Source organism: Camelus dromedarius, chromosome 9 (genome assembly GCF_036321535.1).
Source record: "Camelus dromedarius isolate mCamDro1 chromosome 9, mCamDro1.pat, whole genome shotgun sequence".
Taxonomy (NCBI): Eukaryota; Metazoa; Chordata; class Mammalia; order Artiodactyla; family Camelidae; genus Camelus; species Camelus dromedarius.
The window spans coordinates 3,832,451-3,857,443 of NC_087444.1; the positions used below are offsets into that span (position 1 = coordinate 3,832,451).

Sequence of the window (24,993 nt, forward strand, 5' to 3'; positions counted from 1 at the left end):
CTGACAGAAATAGAAAGCAAGTTTTCTCCTAAGAATTTTAGAGTATGTTTGTCTATTATGAAAAATCAAGGGCGGTTGCTACTTTAATCTTTCCTTCTAGTTTATTTCCTCCAGTTAATTTAGAAACAGAATTAGGAGTTTCGCATTTGGATCCTCAGAGGATCCGGTTTTAAAGGGGCAAGTCTTCACAGAGGAGGAGAGAGGAAGATGGCACGGGGGGGCAGAGTTTGGACACGAGATAGCTTCTGGGGAAGGCACACTAGATGCCACCTGCGACAGGGAAGCTGGGAAGGGTAACCCAAGGAACACGAGGCTTTGAAAATCAGTTTGTTCTTCTCTAGTTTTTCAGTTGTTTTAGCCAGTGTAGAAACAGTACTCTTGCCGGCAGGTTTGAGAGCAGCACACCCCTTCCAGACACCACTCTGTCGTGGTGGAAGGGTTCCCAGTCTCCATCCAAGCAGCCTCGACTCTGCCGAACTCCAGGCCTGCACAGGACAGAGCTGGCTGGAAAATTGGCCCTGGAATTGGGGACAAACTGCTTCTGTAGGTGTGTGTGGTTGCAGCCATTAGCAGTGAATCTCAGGCGCCAGAGGCAAACGCTGCTCCCTCCCACAGTATTCCTGCCTATCCTTTCTTTGTCTTCTTGGTTCCTGTGTCTGCGCAGCTGTCGACTCTTTTTGTGTTGTGGTTAAGAGCGCAAACTCTGAGGGCACATTCACCTAGGTTCCAATTCTGTCTTCTCCAGTTACTGACTGTGTGACCCTGGGCAAGTTCCTTAGTGTCCCTTAGCTTTAGTTTCCCCAGCTGTAGAAGGAGGCTGATAGTACGTGTCTCGCAGGGCTGGTTCGGGAATAAAATGAGATACGCCACTGTGTACGGAAGCTCTAGTAATTACTCAGTCTTTCCCTTTCCCCTCCTTGGACCTGACTACAGAATCTCCGCAGTGAACTCTGACGTTCATCCTTTACCAGAACACCGACTGCAGTTACTCGCAGGCGCTTCTCGCTCGGGGCTGCTTCACAGAAACACTGCATCCAACCTCGTTCTCCAGGCCACCCCGCGAAGCTTCGCCACGGAGGCAGCACCCACCCAGGGGTGTCCGGCAGCTCCTCCTCCTCTTCCGTTCTCTCCCCTTTCCTTCCATAAGCTGTTACTAGTATGAATAGAAGGTTGTTTTTTTTTTTCATTTATAGAACAATTTTATGTAACTCTTCTTAATTTTAAATGCACACAAATATAATTCATCACACATTTCTATCTCTGGGGAGAAAAAAACAACATCTAGCAACTGAAATGGCATTAAATTGCTTTGTACTAATGCTCATGTTTTTCTATGGGTCTACGGGCCTGGATGGGAGTGAAAACGGTTCCCCAGCCTGGGACTCGATGATCTCCTGAGGTTCTTTTAGAGATACGAAAAGCAAGCTAATGACAAAATAATGAGTTCTAGTTTCACACGACGTGCGAGGTATGTGCCCAGCTCTGTTAATAAATCCAAGGTGTTGGCTATATTTCAAGAAAAAAAGAGTGTAAAGGCCTATATTTCTTTACATCTAACATCTTTTTGGGATTTATTCATTCATTCTAGTTTCTAACTTGATTCTGGACTCAACAATAGGGCTCCTGATTAGACGTACCTATTTTTTATTTTGACACAGTGCATTTTATCATATAACATCTTCCCCAACTTTCTATTTTGAAGCAGTTTAGATTTACAGATGTTACAAAGATAGTACAAAGATAAGCTACAAAGTTACAAGTTACAAAGATAATACAAAGAATTCTTGCATATGTTTCACCAGCTTCCCCTAATGCTATTACATTGTGTAATTTGGGGTATTTATCCAAGCCTAAGAAATAAACTTTGGTAGACATGAGTAACTAAACTACAGACTTTATTTGAATTTCACTAGGTTTCCCACTTACATTTTTTCTGCTCAAGGAGTCAGTGGGATACCACATGGCATTTAGTGAGCATATCTCCTTAGTCTCCTCCAATCTGTGATGGTTTCTCAGTCTTTCCTTGTTTTTATAATGAACCTGACACCTTTGAAGAGCACTGGCCAGATATTTTGTAGAATGGCCCTCCATTTGAGTTTGTCTGATGTTTTCTCATTAGACTGGGGCTGTGGGGTTTTGAGAACAGCACAGAGATGAAGAGCCTTTCTCATTGCATCGTATCAAGGATACATGATATCAACATGTACCAATCAACTTATTACTGGTGATACTAACCTTCATCTCTTGGTTAAGATGATGTCTGCCATCTGCCATTCCTACACTGTAAAATTACTATTTTTCCCTTTCCACATTATATTACAAGTGGGTTTCTAAGTCCAGCTAACATTTCAAGACCTAGGGAAATGAATGGCACCTCCTGGAGGGAGGAGTGTCAAAGAATTTGTGGGCATATGTTAAAAACCACTAAAGCACTTAGTAAATATTTCAGCGAGAGGCTATGCAAATATTTTGTTTCTCCTTAAAGTTTCATCCACTAATTTTAGCATACATCCTTGAATAATTATTACTGTGGTGCTCAAACGGTGATTTTTCTATTGCCCTCATTTCTTCTACATTTATTATTTGGAATTTTGGGATTTTTTCCTCTAAGGAAGAGTTTTCCCTTCTTCTCTGTTTATTTATTCAATCACTTATTTATATTAGTATGGAGTAATAGATGCTTATTTTATTCTTGGAGTCATAATCCAATACTATTGTTACTAATCTTATTGCTCATACTGTGCCAAGTTTGGCCAATGAAGTTCTTTTTATTTCTGTATCATCCGTTTTTATCTACCTGAATTTACACTGATATCTTTGATTCATCAAGCTCCACACAGTTCATTCTAGTCTTCCCTCCTTTGCTAATTTGTAATCTACTTTCTCTGAAATGAGAAACATGATCCCCATTGTCTATAATTCATTTATTTTTGTTCAACCCTAGTCTACTTGTAAAGCAGCATCAGAATTGCTAAACTGTGCCCTTGTGTGACACACGGTTACCAAGTAAAATACAGTGTTTTGGGTCTGTTCTCCTTGTCTTTAGTCTTCCAGTTTCCAGTAAAAACACTCTTTTCCCAAATGATGTAGGTCGGCTCTCCCTCCACCCCCATGCAGTGATGCCATGCGTTTTCATACATTCTTTCCCTGCCCTAACACCTTCTGGTAACATTTTTAATAATAAACATTTTTAAGCAATAAAGGATGTTAGAAATCAACTTCTCCAAAAGTTTTCTATTTTATAATTTTTGTGTTTTTAAAATGTATAAAAGTAATACACGCATATTTTTGTTTAGTGGTAGAGAAACGTGTAATATGAACAACAGTTCTCTCTCAGGCATTTGCACGTGTGAATAGCCTTATGTAAGAGCCTGTCTACTTCTTGGCTCTTTTCGTCTCCGTCGGTATGTCCTTGTCTGGCCCAGGAGCTCCAAGCCCCACCCTCAGAGGCAGCCAGTGCTGAACTATTTATTTCACGTCCGAGCAAGCTGAGAACCAGAGATTAAGGTCGCACAGTTATTTATGACAAAAACACGAGGTGAAACTCAGATTCAAGATCCCTTGCTCGTTTTTCTGTCCGCTTCCTGGGGTTTTTGTTCAAAGGCATGCACTCTCATCCCGATCAATCTGCAACCCACACACGGGTGAGTGTGAAATGAATGACTCGTGAAACGCCGCGCGGTGTAAGCGGATCACTTCGCCCTCAGCTGCTGTAGCTCTAGGTAAAAGGGCAGCTGTGTGTCGGGGGAGGGTGATCGTTACTTTCCACGTTAGGCCATGGAAGGCTGTTAAAAACCGCTTCCACTCTGGCTGCAGCGGGGGTTAGTAAGGATTCACAGAGACGCTCACAGACAGCAAGCGCCCCCAGAGGTTTTCTCATGGAAGTCCCTGTTTTGCAAAGACTGCAGTAACAGTAATTAGAAGCACAACATTCTAGAACAACAAAAGAATCACTGAGAAAATCTGTGCCCTTGAAACTGAATTTGGTGAACTAAGAAGACTGGCAAACTCCAGAATTTGTATGCTAGCTGTGACAACAGGAAGCGACCCCCTCAACTGGACCAGCGGGGCACTCCAGAGCAAAAGAAGTCAAGGACAGAACTCACAGAGCCAGCCCGACCAAAGTCACAGAGCTGCCACAGGACTGGAACAGAACACCACCCCAGTGCCTCTGGACGAAGGCGTCACCAGCAGCCACAGCAGAGGAGCTGCTGCAGTTATAAAACTATGCCGTAATGACTGTGGGTACTTGAACTATGGCACAGATATTTCAATTAACATTATTTCTATTATGCATTGTAGTTTCTGTGAACTAATCCTTTTATCACTTGAATAAAACGAACTCCTTCATGTGCTGCTAGAGATGGATGCCTGAACTTGGTGGAACTTGCTAACACGTGTAGTGGCAGCCCTGGCTGGCGCCCAGCGGGGGCGAACCAGGATACGAATGGTGCCCAAACAGGCCCCAGTTCTGTGAAGATGCGCCACTCCTCACACGTATGGAAAAAAACCCACGCAGCGAAACCTAGACATCCTTCCCACTGTAGCCATGTACGCATCTACCTCTCTGGACCAGCAAACCGGTTAGTTATGTTTTGAAATTAACCGTACCTCCCACAGGACATTCTTAAGTATTCTAAGGTTTGGTTCCAAGAAGATTAAGATAAATTATTTCCCTTCCAGTGGGGTGGGAAGGGACAGACTGGGATTTCAAAATGTAGAATAGATAAACAAGATTATACTGTACAGCACAGGGAAATATATACAAGATCTTATGGTAGATCCAGTGAAAAAAAATGTGACAATGAATATATGTATGTTCACGTATAACTGAAACATTGTGCTCTACACTGGAATTTGACACAACATTGTAAAATGACTATAACTCAATAAAAAAAGTTAAAAAAATTATTTCCCTTCCATGTTTTCAGATACCCTAGATCTTCTTAAGATCATTTATTTCCTTTCCTATTTTTAGACACCCAGGGTCTTTCTCAGGGCATAATGGTCTTAACATTGGAATACATTCCAGAGATGTTTAACATCTCTTTCAACCTGAATGTCCCTTAAGATATCTCCCTTAAAAAAAATTTGCTTGTTTGTTTAACATTTATTCATTTACTTGGAGTTACAATTTATAGACCATAAAAGGTACAGATCTTAAGGGTTCAGTTTGATGAGTTTTGGTATTTGTAAATACCCATGAAATCACCACCCCAAACAAAATATAGATCATTTTCATCACCCCAGAAAGTCCCTTCATCCTATCTTGTAGTCAGTTTCACCCTACTTCCAAATGCACCCACTCTCTGACCTGTCACACATGTATTTGCCTGTTCTTGCACCTCATAGTCATTGAGTCAAGTTGTGTGTGTCTGTGTGCGTGGGTGCATGTGTGCGTGCACGCACGTATGTGTGCGTGTGTGTGTGTGTGCGTATGTGTGCGTGTGCGTGTGTCTTCTTTTATCCGGTGTTTCTGGGACTCGTCCAAGTTGCTGTACTTATCAGCAGTCCTTCCTTCTTCGCTGCTGAATAGTGTTCCATTGTATGGATGGATCACAGTCTGTTGACTTGTCCTTCTGTTGATGAACATGGGGGTCTAGGTTTAGGCTGCTATGAGTAAAGCTACGGTGAGTATTCTTGAATTAGTCTTGAATTTTTCTCTTTTTAAAAAACTTATTTTGAAATAACTTCAAATTTACCAAAAGTAGCAAAAATTAAAGTTGCACAAAAACACTCATACACCCTTAATCCAGATTTATCCATTGAAAGTATCTAAACTTAGTTTATCATTTGTGTGTGTGCTCTCTTTTTATGTGTGTGTGTGTGTGTGTGTGTGTGTGTGTGTGTGTGTGTGTGTGTGTGTGTTTTCCCTGAACCATTTAAAGGCCCTTTGCTCCAAAATTATGGCCCTTTACCCCTAAAAAGTTCACTATATGTTTCCTTGGAATGTGGACATTCTCTAATATAATCACAGGGTAGCTACCAATTTCAGTGAAGTTAACATCAGTATAATACTCTACTCTATCAATTATATCCCAGTTCTGTTAGTTATTGACCCAATAACGTTCTCAACAAAGGTTCCTACCTCCTGCAACACAAAACCCAGTGCAGAGGTAACTGTTGCTTTTAACTGTCACCACTCTTCAGCCTCCTTTAATCTGGAATATTTCTAAAGCCTTTCTCTGTCTTTATGACATTACATTTTTGACAAATATGCTACACCTTTTATCTTCTTTTAAAAAAATCTTCCTCATTTCAGGTTGTTCTGGTGTTTCTTCATGATTAGGTCCGCATGATGCATTCCAGACCAGAACACTGCATAGAAGACGCGAGGTAGCGCAGTCAGAGGCATGCGCTGCCCACCTGTCCTGCATTGCTGATGTTCATTTGGATTGCCCAGTCGAGATGTTGTCTAATTTATTCATTATTAAATAACTAATTTTCCTCTGTTGTAATTAATAGGTGGCCTGTGGGGAGATAATTGAGGATCATGAAAATATTCTCTTTCTTATGAAAATTTCTTCCTAGATTTAGTGTCCATTGGTGATTCCTGCCTGAAACAATCTTTGCTGTGATTTTTGCAAAATGATTATTTTCCAGCTTGCTTACTCCTCCACATTAACAGCTGGCCCTCAATATTCAGCTGCAATCGAGAATGCTCTCCTCTGCACTATTGTTCATTTATTTCTTATAGGTATGAACGCATTCATTTCTGTTTCTCCAATGGCTTACAGTTCATTACTGCACTTATTCTGGCCCACAAATTATCCCAGATTTGGCCGCAATGAGTCTCTTCAAGATGGTTGCTGGGTTCTTGTGACACTCCCCAATCAGTTTTTTAAAAATCACTCCCTTACTTTCTGGCATAACTAAATGTTCCAGGCTCATCTTGTACCTACCTTGCTCCATCCCTGGTGTTAGTCATTGCTTTGAGGAGCCGTGGTTCCTCTTAGTGAAGAATGGTGTTAAAGGGCAGGGTGTAGATATGATCATCGCTACCAGTATCTTTGCTTCTCAGCCCTTTCCATGGACATAATCAAATAAATATTCACACATACTGATGTACATGCACTTAAAAGTGCACACACACCTGATACGCTATTTTAGAAACCGTAAATTCATACCTGAGACGTCCAGTTCCAATCCATCCTCTCAGGGTTCTGTCTTGTCTTCTTCCAATCTGTATTTGTATGTCCCTTCTTCCTCTGTGAGCTCTCTAGCTCCCAAGAACATCAATACATCTGTTCAATCCTATAATATATTCTAAAACAGCTTCAGTATTTGCCCTTACTACTACAATGAACAAATCTGTAAAACGGGCTGAGGATTCACTTGTAATTCTTTCCTACCCTCCGCCCTGCCCAAGACAGAGGGTGTGTACTCAAATGTTTCTTTATTAGTTATTGGCTTCCTTCCTTCTTTCCTTCCTGACTCTTTCTTTCCTTATTCTTTTTCCAATGTGGTTATGGTATTCATTTGAAAGGTTAATTTGGGGTTTTTTTGCTTTCAGTTTTTCATTTTTTCCCCCATTCTCAGTGGTTGAATTTAATTTTTGAGAATGTAGAACATAAACATAATTTCACAAGTCAAAAAATGTCCTCAGAGAAGTGATACTCTCTTCACATTCTTTCCACACTACTTCCTCCCACTCTTCTGTGCCACCACTTTCATTGGTATCTGGTTTCTCCTTCAGTGATTCTTTCTGTAAAGACAAGCAAATATATGTATGTATCCTTATTTTCTCTTCTTTTGTACATAAAAGGTAACATCCTCTATGAGTTCTGTTTTTTTTAACTTAATTGTACCACCTGAAATTACTCCATTTCAATTCATAGAGATCTTCTCTATTATTTTTCACAGCTGCATAGAATTCACTGTGTGCCTGTACCAAAGATTCTTCAATCAATGTCCTATGCTTGAGTCTTTGATTAGTTTCCACTACTTTGAGATTTCAAATAATGCTGCAAGAAAGATTCTTGTGCATATGCATTTTTGTACTTTTGAAAGTGGTATACATCCTTGTGCATCTAAATTTCTAGAATTTAGATTTCTGGATCAGGGGGTAAATACATGTATAATTTTGTGTTTGTATCTGTATTGCCAGAGTTCCTCAATTCTTTTTTCATTCCCACAGTGATGTATGAGGGTATCTCTTTTACCCATAACCTTGTGACAGAGTAACATTGCCAAGCTTCTGAACTCTTGATAATGTATGGGTAAGAATTATACTTTAGTATAGTTAAGTTTGCATTTCTCTTATTATGAGTGAAGTTAAACATCTTTCAATGTGTTTAAAGGCTATTTTTATATCTTTCTATAAGTTGTCTGATTTTTTTAATTTGTCCATTTTTCTGTAGGATTTTTCTCCTTCAGTTTTATGTTATTTATAGATTAGGGAGATTATCCGATTATCTGCAATGAAGGTTGCAAATATTTTCTTCTAGTATATCACTTGCCTTTTTATTTTTCTTATGCTGATTTTTTTGACATAATGAAGTTTTCAAACTTTCATTATTTCTATTTATCAAATTTTTTCTTTTATTTTATCTGGGCTTTTAGTCATAGCTAGGAAGCCTTTTCTGATACCTGGGTTATGAAGAATTCACCCATTTCTTCTTGCAGTACTTCTGTAATTTATTTTTTATGTTTAGATCCCTGATCTATTTGGAGTTTATTTTGGTGTACAATGTGAGGAATGGATTTAAATTTATCTTTTTTTTAAGCAGTTATCCAGTTGTCTCAACACCACTTATTAAAAAATACACATTTATCCAGTGATGAAATATTACTTTTATCATATGCTAGATTTTTATATGCAGTTGGCTCCATTTCTGATTTTCTGGTCTATTCCATTGGTCTGTCTGTTCATATGTCAATACCACAATTTTATAGTGTGTTATAATACCTGAAAGGGTTAAACCCTTTCTTTTCAGCTATTCTTGTGTGTTTATTTTCCCATATGAACTTTAGGATAACCTTATCTACTTCCATAAAAAGCTCATTGGAATTTTTCTTGAAATTGCACTGTTTACTAATTAACTTAGGGAAAACAGACATATTTATGTTGAAACAACTTAACCATGAACAGGGATGTTTTTCTATTTGTTCAGAATTATCTTGGGGAATGTTTTATAACTCTCCTTATATAGGTTTTGAACATTTTTTATTGAGCTTATTCTTAAATATTTTTTCTTTTTTGTTGCTATTGTAAATGGGGTTTTCTCGTCCATTATATCTTCTAACTGGTTTGTATATAGAAATGTTATTAATTCTTGCATGATAATTTTGTATCTTACTACCTTTTATAATTCTTTCATTGTCTGAGATAATTTTATCATTGATTCTCTAGGGCAGAGATTGACAGACATTTTATATAAAGGACCATAGAGTAAATATGTTAGACCTGAGGGTCTGAAGATCTGATACAACTGCTCAACTCGGCCGTTGTAGTGCAAAGGCAGCCCTAGACTAGTCACAAAAGAGCAGACATAGCTGTGTTCCACTAAGACTTTATTTACAAAACAGATGAAGGGCTGAATCTCACCTGTAGCCCACAGTTTGCTGACTCCTATTCTAGGGTTTTCCAGGGATCCATCATCTTTCCTGAAAATAGATAGACTTACTTCTTATTTTTCAATTTTTCTGCCTCTGACTGCTTTCTGTAGTCTAACTGCATTGGGTAGGACCTCCAGACAATGTTAAATAGTAGTGCAGAGAGCAGGTATTTTTATTGTTCCTGACTTCAAGGAGAATGCTGCCAGTTTCCTCATTAAGAAGCTGACTTTAGGAGTAAGGTGGAGATATTTTATCATTTTGAAAAAATATCCATCCATCCCTGTCACACAAATAAAACTATGGACAAAGCTGCTCTAAGATGCTATCAGGGATATTAGGAAACAATTAATTAAAACCAAGGGAATAGAATAGGTCAAAAGATGGGCCTAACCCTCCAAGCAAAAAATAAACAAACAAAAATTTTAAACAAAACAATCAAAACCTTCCCAAGGATGAGGAGGTGGGAGTCATGTCAACTTTCCTAGGCATAGCTGTCTTTAAAAAGGTATTTAATTGGCAATATTCTTAAATTATTTAATGAATCTCATTATTAGTTATCTGTGGTGTCATTTTAAATTTATTTTCTAACAATCTTGTTTTGATTATTGAAGTCTTGAGTTGACAACTTTAAACAGAAATATCTGAGTCTAAGTGGGTACCAACATCAAGACACTACTCCGAATGCGTCTGTCTTCCTGTAACTACATTACAGAGGAATGAAATAGGAAAAGTAGAGAAACAAATAATGGACTAGGGAAGATTATACTGGTTCTGTCACTAATTAGTCACAGCACCTTGGCCGAGTCCCTGCGTCTCTCCTTCACTCACTCTCTTCACCTGTAAACAAGGCCATGGGTCCAGATGTAAAGGCCCGTTGTAGCTTTAGCATCTTCTGCTCATGTTTGCCTGTTTATAGCTTTCTCCTTCATAGTCATCATTACGATTTAAAGAATCACCTTGTGCCTGTTTCACAAAGTAGGGCCCAAGTAAATACAGGAAGAGAAACCAAGGCATGAAGTAAATAGTAAACTAAGTCCGCTGAACAAAGTATGATGCCTGTATGCGGGCGGTGTTTTGCTTTTTAATCAGTGCTTTAAAAATGGTTTCACACTCTTGAGGGTCATGAGCATACAGTCAAGGATCATCAGACACCCAGGGAAAATCTCATATGAAGACAAAGGCATGACAGAAATCACAACTTGGAGGGAACAGAGCATGCAGAGAGAAGACAACTCAAAAATAAAGAGCTATCATTCATCGTCTCAGAGGGAGAAGAAAGGATATTGCAACCATTATGTAAGAGTAAGATTCTATAAAAGGAACATTCATAGAGCTTTTCCCTGTACTAATGCCATTCATATTAATCTGCTCCTTTTTATAACTTCTAAGGCATTTTTGCCTATGGTCATTTACATTAAATCATAAGTCACCTTATATTTTTAGCTGTTTTATATTTTATTTTAGGCTTTTCTCCCTAAAAGATCACTGATAGATCTTTGATACATTTTATAAACAGACAATTGAAATAATGTACTATGAATTAACTTGGATCCACATTTTTATTATAAGCCAATTTACATTTTTTTTAATCCCAAAATTTACCAGTACTGTCCATAGCTACACAGGTGACCCTCGAACAACGCGGGGCTGAGGGTGCTGGCCCCACCCCTCCCTCCCCCTGCTGAACACTGCGGCACTGCCAGCTCTGCCTCAGAAGCAAGGGGATTCGTGAATGACGCACTCAAGGTGGAAGGGGAGATAGCTTGGATAGGATCAGGATTCAAACCCTAGTCCTTTTGATTCCACATATGGGACCCCTTGTTTATTTCTTTATTGAAGTACAGTCAATTACAATGTATCAGCTTCTGGTGTACAGCACAATGTCCCATTCTTGCTAATCCCTTACTGAAGACAAACTTTTCTCCACACAACTTAAAGGTCTGTAAAACGAAAATACAGGTACTGTATTTATTGAAGAAAATTTGTGTATAAGTGGGCCCATGCAGTTCAAACCTGTGTTGTTCAAGGATCAACTAAATTGGTAAAACTGTACTCACTGCAGTTTTTTAAAAAATTATAATAAAGACTTCATCAGCCTTTTAACAAGTTTTGTATTTCAAAACTTTCTGGCTTTATTATGTTTTTTTCTGGCACATCGAATTTTAGCAGCCTTTTAAGTTTCTGCTCTGTGGGTGGCACACAGTGGTAAAGGGTCCAGGAGTCAGACAATGGCCAATGTCGTACAGAAGGACTGAGGAGCAGGATGCTAGGCTGGCCAAGTTACTGTGCAAAGTTGTGCTTCTGAGAAGGAGGGCTGAGATGCCTCAACACAGCGTCCAGTCCCAGCACTCCAGTCCTAAAACGGAGACGGTGGCACGCGGCCAAATAGTGAGTCACACTTAGCTTTACTGAGGCCCAGGAGCTGTGTCTGGTCGACTGGATCCCATATACAAGTGGGTGACTGAGAGTTTAGCCTTCAGCTAGGGCACCAAGCCTATCACTACTATTCTGGGGCTCAGCGATGAATTCAGTAAAGTTGCTAGATACAGAATTAATATAGAGATACCTGTTACATGTCTACACACTAACAACGAAATACCAGAAAGAGAAATTATGGAAACAACCCCAGTTATCACTGCATCAAAAAGAACAAAATACTTAGGAATAACCCTACCTAAGGAGGCAGAAGACCTGCAGCCCGAAAACTGTAAGACGCTGATGAAAGAAACTGAAGACGACACAAACAGATGGAAAAACATACTGCGCTCTTGGATCGCAAGCATCAACACTGTTAAAATGACCATACTATCCAAGGCAATCTACAGATTCAGTGCCAGCCCTATCAAATTACCAATGGCATTTTTCACAAAAATAGGACAAAAAATTTAAGTTTTATGTGGAAACACAAAAGACCTCGAATGGCCAAAACAATTTTGAGAAAGAAGAGCAGGGTTGGAGGAATCACACCCCCTGTCTTCAAACTTTACTACAAAGCTACAGTAATCCAGAGTAGGAAGGAAAAAAGAGTGTGGCATTGGCACAAAACAGACACATTGATCAGTGGAACAGGACAGAGAACCCAGAAATACACCCACTCACTTATGGTCAATTTATGACAAAAGAGCCAAGAATATACAATGGAGAAAAGACAGTCTCTTCAATAGTGGTGCTGGGAAAACTGGACAGCTGCAGGTAAAAGAATGAAATTAGAACACCGTATACAAAAATAAACTCAAAATGGATCAAAGACCTAAATGTAAGACTGGATACTCTAAAACTCCTAAGGGGAAACATAGGCAGAAAATTACTTGATATAAATTGCAGCAATGTTTTTTTTTTTTTTTTTGGATCTCTTTCCTAGAGTAATGGAAATAAAACCAAAAATAAACAAATGGGACCTAATTAAACTTAAAAGCTTTTGTACAGCAAAGGAAACTATAAACAAAATGAAATGACAACCTATGGACTTGGAGAAAATATTTGCAAACAATACTTCTGACGGGGATTAATTTTCAAAATATACAAACAGCTTATACAGCTTAATATAAAAATGCAAATGACCCAATCAAAAAATGGGCAGAAGACCTAAACAGACATTTCTCCACAGAAGACATATAGCTGGCACATGAAAAGATGCTCAATATCTCTAATTATTAGAGAAATGCAAACCAAAACTACAATGAGGTATCACCTCACACCGGTCAGAATGACCAGCATTAAAAAGTCTACAAATAATACATGCTGGAAAGGTATGGAGAAAAGGGAACCCTCCTACACTGTTGGTGGGAATGTAGCTTGGTGCAGCCATTATGGAAATCAGTGTGGAGAGTCCTTAAAAAACTAAAAATGGACTTACCTATGACCCATCAATCCCACTCCTGGGTATACATCCAAAGAAATCTCTAATGCTAAAAGATACATACACCCCAATGTTCATAGTAGCACTATTTACAATAGCCAAGACATGGAAGCAACCTAAATGTCCATCAACACATGACAGGATAAAGAAGCTGTGGTGTATATACATGTGATGGAATATTACTCAGCCATTAAAAAGAAATAATGCCTTTTGCAGCAACATGAATGGACCTAGAGATTATCATATTAAGTGAAGTAAGTCAGACAGAGAAGGACAAACATCATATGATATCACTTATATGTGAAATCTAAAAAAAATAGTACAAATGAACTTACAAAACAGAAAGAGACTCACAGAGAAAACAAATTTATGGTTACCAAAGGGGAAAGCAGGAGAGGAGTGGGATAAATTAGGAGTTTGGGATCAATATACATAAACCACTATTTATAAAATAAACAACAAGGAACTACTGTATAGCACAGGGAACTGCATTGAATATCTTGTAATAACCTATAATGGTAAAGAATCTGAAAAAGAATATACTATGTATGTATAACTGAATCACTTTGCTGTACACCTGAAACTAACACAATATTGCAGGAAAAAAAAAACCTATAACTACTATTTCAATGAGAATTTGCTTAAAAATGGTTGGAACTGAGCATCCGAGTGTGGGGTACAGCGGACCAGATAGAGAACTAAAGGAAATGTGAATGAAGAGCAAATGTAGAAACAAGTGTTAACAGACACTAGGCTCCCTGTAACGCTCTGCCCTGTGTTTGCCCTTCCGTTGTTAATTTCAAGAGGATGGGGACTAGCTTACTTACTTTTGAATTTCCTGTAGGTAGGTTCCCCATGCATGTGTAGCAGGATAATTTCTTGAGACGCCAGTGTATGTTTCCCCCCTATCATTTTCCCTTTTCCTTTCCCGTTCCTGGAGCAAGCTTTATGCTTCACCACTTCAGCAGGGCTTGGTAGGGTGGCTTCATGACTTTTGACTGTTGAAGCTTAAACTGAGACTGGAGTTTAAAGAGAATAAATAGATCCTGCCCAAGGATTGAGGAGAGCAGGGTTCTTTAACTGCACAGTGTACCAGGTTAGCTGGATGCCAGGTCAGAAGATCCCCAGCTTCATCCAAGGTCTCCTGTGCAGGCTGAGACAATGACGTGTTAGACACGGCTAGTGCAGACAGACAACTGGTAAGTGAAGGGGCCTCTACAATTCCTTAGTGAGATATTAGACCCCAGGACTTGGACACCCCCAAAAGGAGGAATGTCTGAGAAGACTAAGTTTCTCTATTTGTTTTATACTTAAAGTTCATTTAAAAAATACAATAGGTTCAAAAATAGTTCTGGGACAACTGGATATCCACATACAAGAGAACAAAATTAGGTAACTACTTCATGCCACATGCAAATATTAACTCAAAATGGATTAAAGATCTCAATGTAAGAGTTAAAGCTATAAAACACCTAGAGGAAAGTATAATATAAATCTTCATGACCTTGGATTTGGCAATGGATTCTTAGATATGTTGCAAAAGCACAAGCAACAAAAGAAAAAATAGATAAATTGGACTTGATTAAAATTAAAAACTTTTGTGCGTTAAGGTACATTATCAAGAAAGTGAAAAGAGAGCCTGAAGAATGAGAGAAATTATTTGAAAACCATATATCTGATAAAGATCTAGTATCCAGAATACATAAAGAACTCTTACAACTCAACAACAAAAAGACAACCCAATTTTAAAAATGGCAAAGGACTTGAGCAGACATTTCTCCAAAGAAGATACACAAATGGGCAACAAGCACATGAAAAGATTCTCAACATCATTAATTACTAGGAAAATACAAATCATTACCGCAATAAGATACTACTCACACTCACTAGGATGGCTGTAATCAAAAATAAACAAACGAGCAAAAATAGGTGTTGGTGAGAATATGGAGAAATTGGAACCCTCATTCATTGCTGGTAGAAATATAAAATGGTTCAGTTGCTGTGAAAAACGGTTTGGTGGCTTGGTTTTTTAAAAAACATTAAGCTATATAAGCTGTCTGTATATTTTGGAAATTAATCCTTTGTTGATAGCATTGTTTGCAAATATTTTCTCCCAGTCCAGAGCTTGTCTTTCTATTTTGTTTATGGGTTTCTTTGCTGTGCAAAAGCTTAAAGTTTAATCAGGTCCCATTTATTTATCTTTGTTTATTTTGCTTATTTCTTTTGCTTTAGGAGACAGATCCAAAAAAATCTTGTTATGATTCATGTCCAAGAGTATTCCATGTTCTCTTCCAAGAATTTTATGCTTTCAGATCTTACATTTAGGTCTTTACTCCATTTTGAGTTTATTTTTGTATGTGGTTTTTAGAAAAATGTTTTAATTTCATTCTTTTACATGTCGCTGTCCAGTTTTCCCAGCACCACTTATTGAAGAGACTGTCTTTTCTCCATTGTATATTCTTGCCTCTTTTGTCATAGGTTAATTGACCATAAGTGAGTGGATAATTTCTGGGTTCTCTGTCCTGTTCCACTGATCAATGTGTCTGTTTTTGTGCCAGTGCCACACTCTTTTGATGCCTGTAGCATTGTAATAAAGTCTGAAGACAGGGAGTGTGGTTCCTCCAGCTCTGTTCTACTTTCTTAAGACTGTTTTGGCCATTCGAGGTCTTTTGTGTTTCCATATAAAACTTAATTTTTTGTCCTATTTTTGTGAAAAATGCCATTGGTAATTTGATAAGGCTGGCATTGAATCTGTAGACTGGGGACACCAAAGAGAGGAAAAGAGAGTCCAGAAAAGGCTTCATGAAGGACTGTATCTCCAATACTTACTGATAATCTGAATTAACACTCCTATATCCTTCTGGAAACTCTCTTCCATTTTGACTTCTGTGATCTTCATGCCTCTGGGTTCCCATACTACCTTTTAAATTATCTCACTATCCTGGCTCCTCTTCCTTCTTCCGGCCCTAAAATGTAGCTGTTTCATAGGATTATGTCCCACTTCTCAATTGCCTATTCTTCTCATTCTTATTCAGTTTCAAGCCTTCCCCTGATTTGTGTACGGAAGACCTCAAAATCCATACATATTTTTTCTAAATGTATATTTGAAACTCTTATTATATTTGGGACTTTATATTTATTTGATTATTTGCTTAGTATCTGTTCCTCTCCTAGACTGTTCTGGGTGAGAACTATTCTGTTTTTCTCACCAATACTCCAGTTCCTGGCACATAGTAAGTCACTACCAAATATTTTCATGTGAATGTTTAGTACTGATCTTTTTCCCTAAGGACTAGGTCTTAATTTTCTGATTAGCTACTGGACATTTCCACTGAGCATTCCTCAACATCCCAAAACATTGTTCAGTTTAACAAGCACTTACTAGTGTCTGCTCTGTGCCAACACTCTGCAGGGTCTGAGGATACACCAACTCTAAAGAAACAAAAAGCATAATTGCGTGAGAGTGTTTTTAATCAATATGACCTGCTTCATTAGTTTGCGGTCAAAGTCACGTATCACTTTATGTCGTTTATTTTTCCAATTAATTGCCTGACTTAGGCCCTAACAAGGAAATCCAGTATCTTACTCTTGAGGCTTTCTCATCTAATTCACCAAAAGCCACAGATGTCAATTCAGCCCAGAGCAGTTAGACTTCTCTCTAGGTGAGAGTGGGAACTAAAGCTTCCAAGTAATTGTTGACTGGAGTTTCAGCCGCCAAAGGCCTTTGGCTGCCAACAGGTGTTGCCACTTCCAGCTGGCTCTCCTCTTCTGAGTATCCTTGCTCTCCTGCCAGGATGTCCCAGATGCACAAGTTGTAGAGCGGTCGAAGCATGGGCTCTCAAGATTTCTCTATGCTTGTATGTTGTTCCCAAAGAACAAGGATAGTCCAAGATGCCTGAATTGGGATGGCCTTCATGGCTTAGTCAAATACTCAGTTGGAACCAGGTCTCCTTGTGGCCACAAGGCTCTGCTGATGAACTAGCTCACCAGCCCAGACTTCTTGTTTCCTCTGAGAGTTTCTCTTTAGGAGCCTAAACCTGGGAGACGGCAGTACCTCAGTCTATCGGAAGGTTCTAATAATGTTGAACTTCAAAAGGAAAGAGGTTAAGATCCCAGCCTTTCTTCCCAGGAGGCTCTACTAGGTAAATGTTCCCATTGCTGATTTGGGCTAATGAGGGCTCTTTGGAGGAATGGTCTTGTCACGATGTCCTTTTACGTACTTTGGCCAGAGCAATGTGTACCTAACTCTCCTTCTATTTGTATCAGTAACACAGGTTTTTCAAGTGACTCTTTTCTAAGCAAAGATGAACTGTTCTTTGTTTACCTTTTCAAATAAACGATTATCAGTTTCTCTTTTAAAAAGTTTTAAGATCTGCCTCTCCAGATACCTACTATACATTAATAGACTTGCACCTGAAACAGAAGTAGTACAAAAGAGGGAAGGATTAACTTGGCAGTGGGTAGGGGGAAGTGGCCAGAAAAGACAGTTTGGGGTAGGAGACCATTAAAGCTTTGTTTTAAAGGATGTTAGGGCAGGAAGGGATTGGCATTTCAGGTCGAAGGAATAGAATTCAGAGCTTACATCACTACTGCCTTTGTGTGAGATGTTAAGGATCTTGGGTTTTATCTTAGTTATGAGGAACTCATGAGGCATTAATTCATCTGCATCTCGTTACCTTTCCTGACGGTATGTGCCATTTATGTGCCCCTGCCCTCTGGTAAATATTATCATCCTCTCAGGCACTCAACCAGGAAATCTCAGAGTTAATTAAATCTTTTTTTTCTTCCTACTAAATAACAATCTCACCCATTCCCATCCAATTTGAACCCACAAAGTCCTCTCCTTCCTGTTTACTCTGTGCTGCTCTGACTCAGATGCTCACAACTTTTTACCTAGATTATTTCAAGAGTGTTCAAACTGGTCTCTCTATTTGATGCTTCCTCCTTCAATCCAGCCTACACACTGCCACTAGCATGGTCTTCCTTAAGTGATAGCTGAGGTCACTGCCCTTCCCCCAAACCTGCAATACTCCCTCTTACATGCAGAATGAAATCCCACCTGGTTAACTTGGTGTTTCAGATCTTCCACAAGTTGACTTCCATGAAACATTTCATCCTTTTCTCCATCTCACACCTCTTCTCGAACCTCCATCCACACCAGACTTGATCGTCTTCCAGAATATGCTTTGTACCTTCTTGTCTCAATAGCTTTGCCCCTATTACATCTTCTCCTAAAGCCCCTTTTGTCTACCTGTTTTTTAAGGCTTGGATCAAGTCACATCAGTTGTAGAACAAATGACCCCAAAATTTCATAGCTGATAACAATGATCAGCACTTATTATCTCCCGCAGTGGGTGTGAGTCAGGAGTGCGACACCTGCGTTGAGTGTTTGGGCTCGGGGTTGTTTACGAGGCTGCAGGCACCTAAGGCTTGACTGGGGACGCAAGACCTGCTCCCAAGGCTAGCAACGTGGAGCTGGCTCCTGGTGGGTGTCCTCGAGTCTTCCCCAGGGCTGTCTGACTGTTCTCTGTGGCAGCTGGCTTCCCTGAGAGCAAACAATTCAGGAGACCAAGGCGGGAGCCACAGTGCTCAAGGGTCTCAGGGGTCACATACCGTCACCTCTGCTGTACTCCCTTGTGCACACAGATCAGCCCTCAAGTGAGGAAGATTACACAAAGGCACGAACACCAGGAAGCAAGGATTATTAGGGACAGTGTTGGAGGCTGGCTGACACAACATCTCTTCAACAGGCTTCCTACATTCCCTAACTCCATATACTGGTCTCCTCTCCCTTGTTAGCAGTTCAGATTCTTTAAAAATGAAAGCTCCTTGAGATCTCCCAATAAAAATCACATTTTTTCTTAATTATTTAGTATTGTAAAGTGTGAATCTGAAAAATTGCTTTGGGTAATCATCAAAGGACACAGTGCTAAGGAACTTTCTAAAATCCTAGGTTGATGGAAACTTCATTGTCTGGAACTCATATTAGTAGGAACAGAACATTCCTTTCTTGCCTGGAGGATGTAAACCACCCAAGCCACTTTAACTTAGAGAAGCAGCCTCAATTTTCAGTGCAGAGGGTCAGATAAGGCGCCTGGGGACACAATATTCTACATTAATCTTAAATTTATCTTTCAAGGAAATAGAACCTTTAGTCTGATTCTCATCCAGCTTTGATATTAATCCCTTTGCACACAGATCTGATTTGCTCTGAGTCTGTTAAGCACTATTTCATTTAGAATCTACCTAAACTCTTCCCTTCCCCCAACACTATAATGGTCCCCATTTCTTCTGTTTTTTGGAGACATGCGCATGGTTCCTCTGCTGTGTGGTGGTGTTTGCTGTGGCAATAAACCTAACCTTGCTGGGTTACAGGTTTGCTCCTGATGGTCTTTATCTAATGGGCTTTATGAGCAGCAAAATTATTTGAGCTCGTATTACCTAATTTCATTTTTCAAGAATCACTCATGCTTCTTGAACAAGGGTACCTTTTAGAATATCTTGTCCAGTGAGTCATTCTTATCTTTCACCTATAGTCTACTTCCTAAATATCTTTCCTTTGAAATATAATCAATTTACTAAATAGATATATTTTGCACTAATCTTGCATGCTGCATTTCCTTTACTGCTACAAACTCCAAGATGATACAGTCATTTTATTCCAAGGTTCCTAACACTTTCATAGTACTGTGCAATTTATTAGTGAAGTTAGTAATTTCCCCATTTCCTCTCTTGTCTTCCCAAGTGACTCCCTTGGTCCTTTCTGACTCAGCTACAAAATCACCTTCTGTATCAAACCTTAACTGAAAATTTCAAAATGAAGCACTTTTTTCTTTTGTGCTGTCCCAGTGCCTTGTGCATACCCCTATTGTGGTACTTTCCACATTTATAATTCTTTTTTCATGTTTTTTCTTCTCTACCAGCCTCTGCAGAATAGAGATTGTGATTTGTTCATCCTTGTATTCTCGGTGCCCAATAGACCTAATTACCTGTTAAAGAGATAATGAAAGTATCAACATAGCAAATGAAGAATTTAGAAGTTTCACTTTAGCAAAATTTATAGACAGTTGAACACAGCTACACGCACACACACCCACATACTACTATATCTGGGGTCCTTGTGATTTTTGTAATCTGTGTTAGGCAACTACCTATTTTTAGAGAAGACACTGAGTAATCTGTTTTGTGCGTTAAGTTAATGTGGGCTACTTAATGTGTGTGTATTATGCGAGGTTTACGTTCTTACTTTCTGACACACTTGCTTTTCTCTGGTTTCCTCAGCTGAGGACAGGGACTCGCTAGGCACTGTACACATGCTAGTCTAAATGCTAAGGATAAGGATTTCTGTATCCCAGGGCCCAACAGAAGAATGCTGTAATCTGTAAGGCCCTTCTAATTCTGGGAGTAAGGCCAGCACTAATACAATGCACGCCTGTTGCGTTTAAATGTTTCTTTGCAAAGAACAGTGTTTCTCAAGCTTTTCGTTTGATAAGATTTATATTAAGAAATACATTTTGTATCACTCCCCGGGGCAGACAGATTCAAGACTGGAATAAAAATTTATCGAAACAACTCCATCACACGCGATGCACTCAGATTTCTCTATTGTGTTCTATTCTTCCCTTTCATTTAAAAAAAAAAAAAAAAAACTCACGGACTCCATCCACCAAGCCAATTTCACAATCCCCCAGACATTCTAAATCACGGCTTGGAAAAGTGTAGTCACTCTTCCCACATTTCGGTACCCCTCTGCAGAGCTCCGGACAGTTACGCTGGTCTAGACGATGGCTGTGCGCTCAGTTCTGTGCAGTCCCCGCTGGGGCCGCATCCCTTCCTCCCGGGCTCCTTTAAGAGGGTGGTAACGGCCCATCACGGCGGGTGGGGCGGCAGGTCCCACCAAACCTCCGGCGCAGGCCAGGCCCGCTCTTCCAGTTACTTGTGAAAGCCCGCGCGTGTGTGGCGCGGCGAGGGGGAGGTCAAGGCTGAGGCGGGGGCGACAACAAGGCGTCGCAGGAGCTGGGGGCCGCAGCGGGAAGCTCGGGGGGAGTCTTCGCGCCCGCGTTCCCGGCGACCCTGCGAGGGTCCGCGCGTGCGCAGAGCGCGCCCCGGGGCTGTTCCAGCCTCGGCGGCGCCTGCGCCTGCGCGCGCTCCCGCCGAGGCGAAGTCCGCGGGGGCTCCGGCGCGGCGGCGCGCGCCCAGGGGCGGTCCAGCGCGCCCGGCACCGCCCTCCCTCCGCGCGCTCCCCTCCTCCCAGCCGCCCCCGCGCTTCCTGCACTTAGGTTGCCGCCGCCGCCGCGTCCCCGTCCCCGTCCCCGTCCCCGGCGCGCTCTCGCGGACTGTGCCATGGCGGCCTTCAGCAAGTACCTGACGGTGCGAAACTCTTCGCTGGCGGGGGCCGCCTTTCTGCTGCTCTGCCTGCTGCACAAGCGGCGCCGCGCCCTCGGCCTGCACGGGTAAGAAGGCCGTGGCCGGGCCGCCTCCCCGGGCCCCCGCGGGCGCTCCTTGCGCGCTCTCCTTCCTCGCCCGGCGGACGGGTCGCTTTGCCCGGCGAGACCGAGCGGCGAGGGGGCGGCCGCCGCCGGGTTCCAGCGTCAGGGCGTCCCGGTGTCCCCGCGGCGCCGGCGGCCACTGGGCTCGCTCACTCTGCCCCCGGGGCTGCCAGTCTTTCTCCTGCGCCCGCTGGCGAACCTGTGCCTCTGCCCCGAGGGGTCGGCCCCCGAGTCCTCCCCAGACCGCCTCGTTTCTGCATCAACTTTCTGGGTGTGTTGTGGGTTTGCCATCTCATCTGTCAGACTGTGGGTTTGCTTTGTGGACGTGTGTGTGTGTGACTTAAGGATGGGGATTGAACTCACCGGGCTTGAGGCTGTTGTCCAAGTCATTGGATGAGGTTTGGCACGATTCCTTAGTAGCTGCTGTTGGTAAGTCGCGAGGGATAGGTCTTGTGAACTATCCTGGGTCCACTTTGCAAAGTTACTTTCTAAAGTGGGGTCCGCTTGGAGTTGGTCAGTGGACGCCCTGGCATTTCACCCGGAAAGGCTAGATCGGTTCCCTGGCTCTGCAGGTGGAAGGTGAAAATGTGTCTTAAATAAGGGTCAAGAACCTTTTTATTTATACTGTATTGTTTCCCCCCTGGAGAATTTTAGTGTTTAGACTTAACTTTGGGAGATTAGAAGATTATAAGAAGGAAGAGAGAGAATTGAGTGCCTGTTGTGAGGTTACAGACAATTTTTTATTTGCTGGGAGTCGCTTGCCTTAAGCGAATGAATGAGAAAAGGATACTTGCCAAGCATTCTTGGCACCATTGGATATTTCATATTAAATCTTCGCATCGTGCTTTCATGCGTTTTATTTCATTAGTTTCTCTGCGCAGGTGCTGTTGCCTTCTGTTTTGATTTACCTAGTGTATCTGGTTTACATTAGCCTTTGGACTGAAACACTACGTGGCCTTCCTTCGCATGAAATTCTTACTAACCTCCTGACTTCTTTAACTTACTGAAGTCTGGAGCGTTGGTCTTTCTTTTCCTTCCTAAATCTACTTAATGAAGTTGAAAGTGATATGCATCTTGTCTGGACAATGCAGTACCTATTCACTTTTCTTCTATTCAGTTCACTTTTGAAATGATTTATTCTGGGAAATATAAACAAAATTTTCTATTAGATTGTATGCTTTGAGCTCCCACTTGCTAATGGAAGTTATTTGTTATCAAGGAATATGGCAATAGAAAACATTGAATGCTATAAAATAACCTTGAGTTACATTTTTCCCGAGACATGTTTCAGTCGTAGAGCAGGTGTTCTAGTATGAGGGAGACTTGAAGACAAACCTAACAGCTCTGGCTTGCGTTTTTGCTCTTTGTTTGTTTGTTTGTTTAAACTTTGCTTTGTTGGAGTATTATATACTTGTAGAAAAATACACTTAAGTGTAGAGCTTGAAGAATTTTCACAAATGGAACTCACCCATGTAATCATCACCCAGATCTCCACCCAGATAAGAACATTATTAACACCCCAGAAGCTCTCTTCAAGCCCCTTCCTGTCACAGCTAAAGTAGTTACTGATTAATAAGGCCATAGCTTATTAAGTAAGGGAAATTTTAAGCATAATCTGATGGGAAATAGTAGCAATAATAGCAAAACAGTATAGTGGAATCTCTTATTAAGCAATTTTTTGTGTTCATTATTATATAAAATACTTTAAAATCTCCTTTTGAGAAACTTTGTGAACTTTTGGGGGGGATTAAATTATGCAACAGTTAATTTACTGAATGAAAGATTGTTGTTAATCTTTTGCACTGACAGGAGTAAGGAAAAAATTAAATAGTTTATGAGAGGGGAGTGCAAATTATGAGCAGATAAGCATGAAGTTTAAATCACTGAGATAAAATGATTGAATTATTTTAAAACCATTAAGAATGGTGTTGAGTCTATCTTTATAGGTAATATACTTCCAGAATCTTTTAGATATCTTTCAGTCACTGTCTTGGCATCACACTTTGAAGATTAGAAAATTCTAACTGTATTTTACTGGTTTTCGGGGTATCTTTGCTAACAGAGCTAATTAATTTTACTGTCTAGTGCCTAATGAAGGAACCTGTGACTACTTGGGCTTTTTTCGTCTGTGCTATTAACAGTAGATTTGTTTTGGAGAATATTCCTTAGAATCAGATGGGCAATAAAACTAATAGAACTACTTTACAAGTTACAGTGTCATAAATTCCAGACATTGGGAGAAGGAGTAATTTAATGTTCTGAGTAATTTCTTAGTTTTGTTAATGCAGTCATTCTACCCAGTCAAATCATATGTTAGATTATATATATATATACACATATATATATATATATATATATGAGTTTTTATATATATACATATATTTGAATTTTTATTATGGAAAATTACACACATATTCAAAGTAAGCAGAATAATATAATGGACCCCCTGTACACTTTAAACAAGAAGTACCACCAACATTGTACCATTCTTGTTTCATCTGTAGTTCTTTGCTCCCTACCCCTTATTTTTACAGCTTTTTGGGTAAAATTTATATGTATTGAACTGTATGCATCATATACATTTTTTAAGTGGATACAATAGTGTAAATGTCCTTTTCATAAATTAGAACATTTTTATCTCCCCAGAAAGCTCCCTTGTTTCCATTCCCCATGACCACTGTACTCTTTTTCACCCTAGTTTTGCTTAATCATACATCTAATTTTGTTTATTACTTATGACAAACAGTGGAATCTTTTTACTTATGAATAAAGGAGACCGTGTATTCAGTTCAAAGGAAGTATCTGTTTCAGATTGTTTTATTACTGTGCTAGGTGCTGTGGGGTGGAGACAGGGGTGTGTGTTTGTGTGTGTGTATTACACATACATTCAGGAAATATTTGACATTTTTAGATGGGAATTTGTTAAAAATGTAAGATGATGGCTATGCAGTGTACAGGTAGTCATGCCTTAGAAATTCTGAGAATGAAGAGATTAATGTGTTTAGAAAGAATTAGGGAAGGTTTTATGAAGGATGTTAGCTAAACCTAGAAAGGGGGTAGGAATGAATAACTGGAGCTAAATTGAAT

The 24,993-nt window shown here is 40.2% G+C and overlaps 1 protein-coding gene and 1 long non-coding RNA gene across 10 annotated transcripts in view; one reads left to right on the forward strand and one right to left on the reverse strand.

The window, feature by feature from the left end:
* The window catches only part of ABCD3 (ATP binding cassette subfamily D member 3), a 137,260-nt gene that overhangs the window by 52,577 nt on the left and 59,690 nt on the right, over positions 1-24,993 (forward strand). For 4 of the 6 annotated variants that reach the window (XR_010382178.1, XR_010382177.1, XR_010382176.1 and 1 more), the window contains exon 1: positions 21,699-21,870. The exons of 1 other annotated variant lie outside the window; for it this stretch is intronic. Coding sequence is in view for 2 of the 5 variants with exons in the window: in XM_064488739.1 (XP_064344809.1) it covers positions 21,761-21,870 (110 nt within the window). In the remaining 3 variants the exon portion in view is untranslated. Of the gene's footprint in view, positions 1-21,674; positions 21,871-24,993 lie in introns of those variants that run through there. One more of the 6 variants, XM_031457638.2, reaches the window with a different exon arrangement.
* Positions 80-21,517, reverse strand: LOC105085218 (uncharacterized). Of its 4 annotated transcripts, none has more exons than XR_004138712.2 (6): positions 21,072-21,517; positions 18,477-20,406; positions 16,800-16,849; positions 14,245-14,570; positions 7,128-7,705; positions 80-1,153 (listed from the first exon to the last, which is right to left on the reverse strand). It is a non-coding gene; the product is annotated as an uncharacterized LOC105085218 (long non-coding RNA). The 4 variants fall into 4 exon arrangements; XR_836782.3 differs by having other exon boundaries at positions 80-6,470; XR_010382179.1 differs by lacking the exon at positions 16,800-16,849 and having other exon boundaries at positions 80-6,470.